At 37.5% G+C, this 12,280-nt stretch overlaps 1 protein-coding gene across 2 annotated transcripts in view; it reads right to left on the reverse strand.

Annotated features, from left to right (window-relative positions):
* wdfy3 (WD repeat and FYVE domain containing 3) overlaps positions 1-12,280 on the reverse strand; it is a 333,550-nt gene that overhangs the window by 153,406 nt on the left and 167,864 nt on the right. For both annotated transcript variants that reach the window (XM_073065240.1, XM_073065239.1), the window contains 3 exons: positions 10,213-10,431; positions 9,119-9,300; positions 6,784-7,015 (listed from right to left, as the gene is read on the reverse strand). In XM_073065240.1, the coding sequence (XP_072921341.1) occupies positions 6,784-7,015; positions 9,119-9,300; positions 10,213-10,431 (633 nt within the window). The remainder of the gene's footprint in view (positions 1-6,783; positions 7,016-9,118; positions 9,301-10,212; positions 10,432-12,280) is intronic.

Raw genomic sequence — 12,280 nt, forward strand, 5'->3', positions numbered from 1 at the left:
AGAAAAAAAGATAAGATTAATAATAAAAAAAAATGTCACATAGATATGCAAAGAAAGCAGCAAATCTATTTAAAAGAAGCCAATGGAGAAGAAGCTTTTTTTTAAACACAAAATCTGTATTTTGTATAAATGCACTGTCAGGACATTGAGAGTGTCCTGACAAGCTGCATCTCCATCTGGTATGGGAACAACAAAGCATTGGACTGGAAGTCCCAACAAAGGACTGTGAGAATAGCCGAGAGGATCATAAGGGTCTCTCTGCCATCCTTCAGGGGCATTTAATAGGAGTGCTGAGTATGCAGGGCCTTTAGCATTGTCAAGAATCCCTCCCATCCATCCGACTTTCTACCATCCGGCAGGAGACTCTGATTCATAAAGACAAGAATGGTCATGATGGGGAAAAAACCTCTTCCCCTCAGGCCAATAGGCTTCTGAACTCTCTGCCGCATTGCAGTCGAAGTGTCACCAGCTAATTTGTTCTATACTTACCCTACAATATTTAATCTATGCACTTTACTTTGTTTACGTGTAATTCATTTGTAGATTTAATTCATACTTTCCCAAGTTATTGTGTATTATTATGCTTTACACTCTGGTCCGGCAAAAAGTTGATTTGTTGGACAGTATATATGTATACAGTTAAATGACAATAAACTTGACTTGAAAACTTGTAAGTATATATCACCTTCCAGCACAATTATTCAATGTCACTATGGCTGATATCCTTCAACTCTTACCTTGGCTGTAATAGCAATATTTTAAAACCTGGTGCAAGCCCATTTTTCACAATGGATCTAAGCACATGTTTAATCTGATCTCTTTTTAAACTTTTTTTACCTTTGAAACATGGAATCATGCTATATTCAGCATACAGCAGCAGTTCAGAAGCAACCGGACCAATTGATAATCTTTATATTTCGAGCAGAATTTGCAACAAGGGTAGTGGACTCTGATATCATTTATCAAGCTTGTCTTTAAAGAAAGCTTGCAGCTTAACTGATACACTTCAGCCAAGAGCAGCAACTGAAATGAAGCCTTTGTAAACAAGACCATATACTGAGCCACTAGCAAATACAATTCAAACACATTTGAATTTAGCCATACTGTGTGCTATGTATCAGTGAAATGCAATACAAAGCTTTATCCATGCTATCCATTAGCTTGAAATATTGAGCTGAAGTGGTGAAATCATGGGCAGAGATTAGGTGGGAGAAAAGCTACAGATTAAAAATAACAGGACATAGCCACTGAGAAAAGTAGCTTATTGATAATGAGTGAAGCAAGATAAGAAGGGGCAGTGCTTAAACAGCTAAAATCAGAGTATCTGAATGCATTTGTACAAATGGGTTTGATTTGAAAGTATAGCTAGAGGTGTGGCTGCATGGGACTAAGATTGAATATTTGGTATTTAGAGGTCAGACACAACTAAAAAGGAGGTGGATGGATAGAGGTATTAAATGAGCCATGATCTGCTCTAGACACAAAACCTTTTCCTCAAAATCAGCAATGACTTTGCAATCAATATGGTCTGTGCATGGTAGGTCGTGTCTAACCTAGCTTATGGAACTTTTCGAGAAGGTTAGGAGGAAAGTTGATGAAGGAAAGGATGTAGATTTGTCTACATATACTTCAGCAAGGCCCTGGAAAAACTGCCACATGAGAGACTGGACCAGAAAGTTAAGTCGCTTACAATCTGGATGAAGTAGCACTGGATTTAACACTAGCTCAGTGGGAGAAGCCAGTGAGTAGTTAGTAAATGGTTGGCTCTTGACCCTGTGAGTAGTTGCAAGGAGTGGCGCTGGGTCCACTGTTGTTACTCATATATATTAATGATTTAGATAATACATTGTAAACTGGATCAGCAAACATGCAGATGATACCTATTCTGTGAGTATAGTGTACAATGAGTTATTGCAGCATAACCTGGACCAGTCAAGAAAATAGACTGAAAAATGACATATGGAGTTTAACACAGATAATAATGTGAGGTGTTGCATTTGAGGAGATCACACTAGGGTAGAAGTTACAACAGTGAAGGTGCGCTGTGAATAAAGGATTCTGGGAATACGAATCTATAATTCCTTTAAAGTGGTGTTACAGGTAGATAGGATCATAAAGAGAACTACTGGCACATTGGCCACCATAAGTCTGTGTATTGAGTAAAGGACGCAAGGATGTCATGTTGAAGTTATATAAGATGATAGTAAGGCTGAATTTGGAGTATTGTATGCCATTCTGGTCACCTATGTACAAGGAAGATATTGCCCCGCAACATACCTGGAAGACTGAAAAAAAGAGTTGGAGCTTTTCTGACCCCGCTGTGATTGGATCTATAGTGTCCAAATTGCTATAATCATGGTTTGCATGCCATGGTGTAGCAGACTCAGAAAAGGGAAGGATCACTGATTGTAGCCACATTTAAGAAGGATTTCTCACACATTGAATGAGGATCATATCTAAATTCACTCTGTATACAAGATATATATGGCCATTAGAAACTGAAGAGAATGCTTATAATGATTCTCCTGTAGCAGATAGCAGGGAGACCCTTCTGCAATTACCACAATCAATTGTATTGCCTTTCCTGTGTCACGTACACGCAACCCTGTAAGGGTATCAGCAGCAAGAAAACACACCTGGAGTCTGTTAACAAAACACTATCTATTAGTAACTACGTCATATAGTAACTTAAACCAGGTAAATCAAGAGTTAGCAATGTTATACATATATACAGTGGCATGCAAAAGTTTGGGCACCCTGGTCAAAATTTCTGTTTATTGTGAATAGCTAAGCGAGTAAAAGATGACCTGATTACCAAAAGGCATAAAGTTAAAGATGACACTTTTTAATATTTTAAGCAAGATTACTTTTTTATTTCCATCTTTTACAGTTTCAAAATAACAAAAAAAGGAAAAGGGCCTGAAGCAAAAGTTTGGGCACCCTGCATGGTCAGTACATAGTAACACCCCCTTTGGCAAGTATCAAAGCTTATAAACGCTTTCAAATATTGTTTGGGGGATTTTCACCCATTCTTCCTTGCAAAAGCTTCTAGTTCTGTGAGATTCTTGGGCCATCTTGCATGCACTGCTCTTTTGAGGTCTATCCATAGATTTTCGATGATGTTTCGGTTGGGGGACTGTAAGGGCCGTGGCAAAACCTTCAGCTTGCACCTCTTGAGGTAATCCATTGTGGATTTTGAGGTGTGTTTAGGATCATTATCCTGTTGTAGAAGCCATCCTCTTTTCACCTTCAGCTTTTTTTAAACAGATGGTGTGATGTTTGCTTCCACAATTTGCTGGTATTTAATTGAATTCATTCTTCCCTCTACCAGTGAAATGTTCCCCATGCCACTGGCTGCAACACAAGCCCAAAGCATGATCGATCCAACCCCATGCTTACAGTTGGAGAGGTGTTCTTTTCATGAAATTCTGCACCCTTTTTTTCTCCAAACATACCTTTGCTCATTGCCACCAAAAAGTTATACTTTAACTTCATCAGTCCACAGGACTTGTTTCCAAAATACATCAGGCTCGTTTAGATTTTCCTTTGCAAACTTCTGATGCTGAATTTTGTGGTGAGGGCGCAGGAAAGGTTTCCTTCTGATGACTCCTCCATGAAGGTCATATTTGTGCAGGTGTCTTCGCACAGTAGAACAGTACACCACCACTCCAGAGTCTGATAAATCTTCCTGAAGGTCTTTTGCAGTCAAACGAGGGTTTTGATTTGCCTTTCTAGCAATCCTACGAGCCATTCTCTTGGAAAGTTTTCTTGGTCTTCCAGACCTCAACTTGACCTCCACTGTTCCTGTTAACTACCATTTCTTAATTACATTATGAACTGAGGAAATGGCTGCCTAGAAATGCTTTGCTATCTTCTTATAGCCTTCTCCTGTTTTGTGGGCATCACTTATTTTAATTTTCAGAGTGCTAGGCAACTGCTTAGAGGAGCCAATGGCTGCTGATTATTGGGACAAGGTTTGAGGAGTAAGGGTATTTATAAAGCTTTGAAATTTGCATCAGCTGGCCTTTCCTAATGATGATTGTGAACAAGTCATATCCCAACAAGCTAATTAAAGTCTGAGACCTTGGTAAGAGTTATCTGAGAGCTCAAATCTCTTGGGGTGCCCAAACTTTTGCATGGTGCTCCTTTCCTTTTTTTTAAACTCTAAAATGGTCAAAAAAAAATAATACACTAATCTTGCTTAAAATGTTGAAAAGAATGTTTCATCTTTAACTTTATGACTTTTGGAGATCAGTTCATCTTCTACTCACTGAACTATTCACAGTAACAGAAATTTTGACCAGGGGTGCCCAAACTTCTGCATGCCACTGTATGTGTGTAAATATAATTCCCAGACTCCTTCAAGCTCAGGTGGTAAGTGATACAGTTTTACAATGGTATGAAGAAAAGTTCTGTTCAAATGCACAGGTTAATTAACGTGAGATGTTTGTAATCCAAAGGCGAATGTTGTGAGAAGGCAATTACGTCGATATTCCACAGATTCCATGACAGCAATACAAAATAACAACAGCAGTAGGTTTTATCTCCAAAGTTGTTCCACTCCACACATGAAGTATCATCGACAGTGATCTTCAACGAATATCTTTTCAAGACAAGTGATACCACACCCGAATTCAGCTACGGGACATCCCAAAGTGGTGGCCACAGGATTCTCAAACAGAATCCACGTATGGATTATCACAAAGGGGACCATCTTCAAGGTAACCACCACCCAAGGCAAGGGTCGACACACTGGTAGATTCCACAAGTTTGCACCAATCACGCACAACGTGATAGCCACTTATCCAGTTCCATGACATACGAAATAACTCCAACAGTGATTTACCACAAGGGTGCCTTTCTTCAGTGAACTACCACATTCAGACAAAGGGTAAACACATATGTGGTATTCACAAAGGTTTTCTCCTCACCAGAGAACCCACTTCTGTGGATTAACTAAGTGACAATCACACTTTGGTAGCCGAATGTTAACAAACTCACCCTTACGGGCTACTTAGAGAGAAAGTCCAAACAGTGATCTCTTTGTCACTAGGTTTCTTCTGTTTCAAACCTTCCTCTCTTCTTCCTTTCTTCCTGCAAACTTATTCTAGTTGCAGAAGACTTGAGAGTCATTCATCAATACTATGAATCGATCTCAAATCAGCCCTTTTGGGCTACTGAAAGTTTAAACCAGCGACCGACTCACTGGTGTCTCCCATTGACGGAATCCATCTTGATTCTAACTGTGTGTCTGTGACTGTCCTTGTAAAAAGTAAACAAGCTACAGAGAAACCATAATATCGACTGTCCATGAAATAACTCCAGCTCTCTCACCATAGTAACCAAGCAACTTTGTAATCAGTAGAAATCCAAGTATCCAAAAGTCAGTCTCATTCTCTTGGCATTTTAAAGTGACAGTCCACAGAAAAAATGAACCCTAGGGGTATATAACACCTAATGGACAGTTATGATCACAATGTCTGCCATATTCTGTTCTTAGATGGAAAGATTAGGCTTTGAATGTGCATCTGAAGTTCTGCTCCGACAAGTTCTGAAATTCCAACAGGGAAACTGTCTACTCCAGAGGTTGGTTATTTTCAACTGTCATAATTGTCTTTTCAACTTTTTAAATCTATGGCAATGCAAAGACTGGGGCTAGAGTCAAGGAAACTAGCATTAAGAACAGAATAGTTATTGGGAGTTTCTTTGAAGTGCCCCTCCTAGCCTCTTGATTCTTGACAAGATCTTTGCTCTTGGTTCCTAGGAAGCTAGATCCATTGGTGTTTGAAGCAGAGATCATAACAACAAGCTAAAAAATCCACTCATGTTGGGTTTATTACTGATCTGCTGGATTGCCAATACTTAATCCATCCAGCAGGAAGACAAAAAGAAAGAATAACTATATACTTATAGACTGGCATCCATTATTTGCACAAAAAAATTGACATAACAAGACCACAGTTAACCAATAATTAGGCAGAGTCAATATTGTTTCATGAATAGGAAACAACATATAGCAAATTTGTTTGAATTCTTTATTAAGATGCAACAAGCATAAGCATTAAAGACATAAATACTTTAGGTCATCTGATAAGATACTACAGAAATGTTACCATATGAGGCCTCAAGGGGTTTGTATATTAGTGCAAACATTGAACAGAAAACAGTAGGAATATAGGGGTCAATTTCAGAACTGCTGAGTGATGTTGGTGGGGTATCATGGGGTTCAGAAATAAAATCAGAAAATGCTGGAAATGCTCATCAAGGCAGGCAGCATCCATGGAAAGAATAAGTTACTGCTTTAGGCCAATAACCCTTTATCAGAATTGAGAAAAGATAAAAATGAACCAAGTTGATTGAAGAAGCTTTGTAGATCAAATTAATGACTCTTCTTATGTTGTTAACCCTGCCAATTTTCCTAAATAAGGGCCACTGTGATGAAGAGTGCAGTCCACAGACCTGATCTTAGCTTTACGTTTATTATTTGAGCTTGCTAAAAGAGGGGGAATGCATATACAAGTGCTGAAGAACATTTAAGTCATAATCTGCAACTGAAAAATGTCACACCAATGACAAGTGTCAGAACATCGTGCCTAAATCAATGTGACAAAACAATAAAATGTGAGAAGGATTTTTCAACAGATACACAAAAAGCTCGGGTAAATCAGTTATGTAATGACACCAACACATTTTATCTCAAAGTAACAAGCTCTTTTCTATCTGACAAAAATTTAATCAGTTTAATTTTGAACTTTATAATCTTATATCTAGAATGATACTTACATGGAATACCCACAGCTTGGAAGCTACCAACATAATTTGGTCCCAATTCATAAATGATACTGATGCTGGTAGCTGGTAAAACATCCTCCAGAAAGTGAGTGGGTCCAAGACGCCATATTAAGGATGAGATGTGGCGCTGAGCTGGAGGTGTTCCAATGTAACCATACACTGTACTAACAACTGGCAGATTTGCAGATCCAGACCCACCAGGTGAACTGTGGATATAGTGAAGCTAGAAATACAAATACAAACAAAATAAGGTAAATACCTGTAATTATCAGTTCTGCAAAGATAAAGTTTTTCATGTAACACATCAATGAAAATTTGTCTTTATTTCTGTTTGGCAAAACAAAGATAGTTTGCAGTCCAAACGTAAAGGCAGAAATGCAGAATGGGTACTCAATCCTCACAATATTTGCATTGCAAACAACTAGTTTCCTCAGTGGTATCAGGGATTAAGTCATTAATGAAGCATACTACCATGATGCTCTCGCAATTAAAAAAAGTGTGAGGGTGGGCGAGGGATTCAATAATGTTTCTAAAGGATAATTCTCTTACACATACAATTGATAGCATATCTAGTTGATCACATTTACATCTGGTCCAAAAATGTTAACATGAGACCTGGTTACTTTTCCATTTATTTTTCTTCAGCCAAAAAAAGAGCCAGCAGTCTACAAGTTTATCAATCATTGAAAACAATGGAAGATTGGTACAGTAGCTAAGACAAAATATTGCAATCAAATGTGATAGACTGATCTTCTTCATATTATGGAATTAAATGAACTTGAGATAGTTTATTGAACATAAATAACCAAAATAGAATAAAAGTTTTAAGACACTGGTCAGGATTCATTATCATTCTGGGATGGTCACAAAGCTGCAATTAACCTTAATGTTAAAGAGAAAGTCAGCTACACTGCTACGTAGAGTCAAGGAAAACTCACATAGGTTGAAATATATTATTAATCTTATTTGGATTATGTTTCTTGAAGGATCCAAAAAGCTTCAATGTGGCAAATTACATCAACTAACTACACAAATTATCCAGTAATGTTCTCTTTTATCAAGTACCATGCGCCCATACATATTCTAAATTTGTGGCAAGTCTGAATAACTTTTTTTATTGCCTTTTATTTTAAAGAAGCTGGGCATATCTTTTAGAGCGTCTGATAAAATAATGTAACTGCTCTGCACAGTGAAATAAACTGAAATAAAACACAATCTCTTTATTAAGTATAACTGTTATGATTAGGATTACGTAAAAAAAAGAGTATTAATTTGTCAGTTTATTTGAAAAGCAAGCCTCATTTAATTTAAAAAAAGAACTTACAGGGAAAGACAGAGGAACAGATTAACAGCAGAGACAAATAGAGGATGAGTGAAATGAAAGCAGTGTCTACAATTAAGACAATAATATATTCCCTATTGAAGTGGGGCAAGTAGAACATCAATCTATTACTACCTGAAATTTTCTTGTTAAAACTTAACAAACTTGTCTTTAATAAACCATTAAACTGCCGATTGTTTATAAATTTGATTATATGAACATTAAATATCATAACAAAAATCTCTTAATACACCAAAATCCAAAATTGTAAGCATCCATCCAACAGTTCTAAATCTTTACTAAGCAAATGCACAAAATTCAGCAGACCAGGTACTGGATTTCAAGCATCTGCAGATTTTCTCATATTTGAAAGCTTTACTTAATATTGATATTGCCCTTCTTAGTTTTCATTTGAAACAGTATGAGTAAAATAAAAATGTCCCCTTTTATGAATGCAAGAAGTCTGTAATCTGATTAATGCAACTTTTCAATTGACAACAACATCACAAGTTGTATGCCACAGCTGAGCCAATTTTGTTCATACACCTGAGTCCTTTGATAATTGTCTGGGACATAGTACCATCACCTTATTTAAATTAGCTTCTAAAATCACAGGTTCGTTTGGGAATTAAAATCCACTGGCTAACCAATTCGCTTACATGATTTTTATTAGCTAACGGAAATTATATCATAACAAGAATGAAAGATTTCCCACAGGGTGAAGTGTGAAGTCAAAAACTATGAATAATCGTTATACATTATAGCCTAGCTGAGGGAAACCTCTAATAGCAATTCTTGAACAATACAAAAGCATAATTTGTGCTATGATAATACACTGGCTTAATTATCTTTGGTACAAGAAATACTGAACTGATCACGTCATTTCAAATATAAGAAATGACCAACAGAAGGGAGACAGAAAAATAATTTGATTGACAGTAATAAAATCAGTTAGTTTTACAATTTCAGACTAAATTTCATTCAAACTCTGTCAGGACATCATACCTTTACTGTGTTAACATGCTGGCCATCCACATATAACGTAGCAGTGCTATTCTTCAACATGCCTTTACTCATCACGAGCACTAGGTGATGCCACTGTCCCTCATTAATTAGATCACCACAGCGAAATCGAGCACAGTAAGGAAGAATCTCATAAAAGGACGACTCCTCACTGAAGTCATCAACTAAAAAAAGAGGGAAAGCAATTTAGCACGTTACACAGGATGACATCACTCTGCATTATTCCAGAACAAATTAGCATAATACACCATCAGCACCAGTACTTCAAGTAGCTTTAAATCTGAGGGGCAAGTTTCTCCACACAGAGGGTGGTAGATATGAGAAACAAATTACCAAAGCAGATGGAAGAAGCAGGCCAAACTAAGTTCTTTAATAAAAAAATATTTAAACAGGTTTTGAGGGATATGGACCAAAATGCAGGCAAATGGGATTTAGGTTAGATAGGCTTCACAGCAATAACAAGTTGGGCCTGTAGTCCTATTTCCATGCTGTATAACTCAATTTCTTCAAACATACTTTCAATTTTATACTTGTTAATATTATCTTGGTACTAATTTAAGCTTATTACAGAAATTCACTTGCTTGAATTTATAAACTTTCCCTTCAATGTAATAAATTTCCATAGACTAACATGGACATAAAATACTTCAAATTGCTAATCAAATGAAAACTAACATCAAGTGACAAGATTATTAGAGTAATATACAAAACTAGTTAACAAAAGAGGAGGCCTGAAGTACGAGTGAAGGATATTAACAACATCACTCCAGGACTAAATGCCTAGTTTCCCGAGGATGCACATACTTGCCCAAGTGCAGCATAGGTTTAGTGTATTTATTTCTGGATGATGGTGTCTGCCCATTGAGAAGATAATGAACAGGTTGTCTTTAAAATAATCAGAATGAAAGAATATTGTTCTACATAATATTAACTTGAGTATCAAAGATAAATCTATTTATCTTAATAATGCCTCCCAAAATATAATTTGGATTATAAAAATGTTATTTTGCAAAACCTTCATTTTTAATCTGTTACTTTACATACATGTTTAAATAACAAATTTAGCACTAACTCACCATAGTTTTGCAACAACTCCTCCTTGGTAGAAACAAACAGGGACTTGTCTTTCCCAGAAAGGATTATAGCAAGACAAACATAGTGCTGTTCAGATGAATTCGATCTCCGCACAAGGGTAAGAAGCTTAACAGGATGATTGTTCAGAGGGTTACTAAATCTCTCAATGCAAAGCCAGGTTGAATAAGTAAGTCCAGATGGAGGTGGAAAGAATCGTTCACCTGAAAGACAGTTTTACTTTTATTCAAACAAGTGAAGGACAGTACATATATTTTTTTCCAGTTCTTATTGGCTTAAGGTTGTCATAGCCAGGGGAGGTAGTGGGAATAAGCTCTCAATGGTGTGCATCTGAAATTATCACCCGACAACCAAGTCCATTTTGCTACTAAGCCTGACAGAACTGTTTCTGCTGACAGGAGAAGGTGCAAAGGTGGGTTACTGGTGCCTTAAAACTAGTCCCTTCAGGCAGATGGGGCTCGTCAGCCATGGCTAGCAGCTCATCTAGGAGAAGGAAAACCTCTGGACTCAAACCTCTGCAGCATTATACCCACTCATAGGGAAAGCTTCAGGAATAAACCTCCAGGAGGAAACCTGACCTGGAGTCCCTAAGGCAGCTAAGCTTTGAGTTCAACACTGACTGGGAGCTCCTGTGATGCCACTAGGGCCAAACTGCATCAGTCTCTGCCTTTCTTTGGATTCATCAGCTGCGTGGAATAGAGGAGTCTGCTGCATGGGCAAAAGCTTGCTCTCCATATCGTACTGCCCTGGCTTGCATAGCACATAGACAGCTAGGATACAATATCCATGGTCAACCCTGACCAATAAAGGGTCTTATTGACTTAATAAATGTAGAACAAATCCCATTTGCTGCTTCACACATGCATTGCAATTTGCATTACTTGAGTTATAGTCACTCACAACTATGACAGATAATTAGGCCCTCCTTATTTTGCTGCTTAGGCATTGCTAAAAACACTGATGTAATTTGGCAAAAACAGTAGCTCAAAAATCCCATGACAGCAGTTCCTATTAGGAGCAGGACAAAAAAAATGTCTCCATCTGACACCTTTACTTAGAACAAATTGTACATTGTCCCATGTTTAGGTTAGGGTTAATTCGGGCTGTGGGGTTGCTGGGGCAGCGCGACTCAAAGGGCTGTAAGGACATAATCTTTGCTGTATCACTAAATAGATAAATAAATGAATAAAATTCTATTATAAATCTGGGAGAAGAGCTTACTTAAATAATGGAAACAGGAACCAACAATTCATCAAAAGTACTCAGCACTTAATAGGAGTACAAATGGTCTCCTTCAATTCAGAAAAGGAGAACCTTGTACCAGAAATAAACTGAACCACAAATAAAAATATTTAATATGGCTCACTTTGCGAAGGTAAATCATCTTTGATGGATCAATTACAAATGCCTGTTCACCATAGATTCAACAGAAGGTCCAGAGTGGAGCCTGCCCTCAGCAGTTTCAGATCTTCAATATATAACTGGAGCACATCTGCTGCAGTTTCAGTGGTACCCATGAAACACTTTAAGAATACTGACTGATCAGTGGATGTTTTGAATCTCTATGGGCAATAATTTTGCTTTTAAAAAGATGAACCAGGCTTGGTATTAAATTGCTGTAGTTCCACCCATGCTAAATACATTATTTACTTTATTTATTTTTATTTAGAGATACAGCACAGAACAGCTCCTTCTGGACCAACGAACTGCACCAGCCAGCAACCCGCCTATTTAACCCGAGCCTAATCACAGGGCAATCTATAATGACTAGTGGCCTACTAAGTGGTACATCTTTAGAATGTGGCAGGAAACCAAAGCACCTGGAGAAAGCTCATGTGTTCATGAGGAAGAACACGCAAACTCCTTACAGAGCTCGGATTTGAACTCCGGGACCTGTGGCATTAATCCCTATGATACTGTGTTAGAGGTTAGAAGGAAATAACAGAAAACACAGGTCAACTCTCCGCAAGTATGCTGCTTACAAAGTATTAGCTGTTTAAAATTACAGAATTTGGTGAAGAAGCAATCAATTTGTTAACTGATATGTACAAC

The sequence above is a fragment of the Hemitrygon akajei genome, chromosome 13 (genome assembly GCF_048418815.1).
Source record: "Hemitrygon akajei chromosome 13, sHemAka1.3, whole genome shotgun sequence".
NCBI lineage: Eukaryota > Metazoa > Chordata > Chondrichthyes > Myliobatiformes > Dasyatidae > Hemitrygon > Hemitrygon akajei.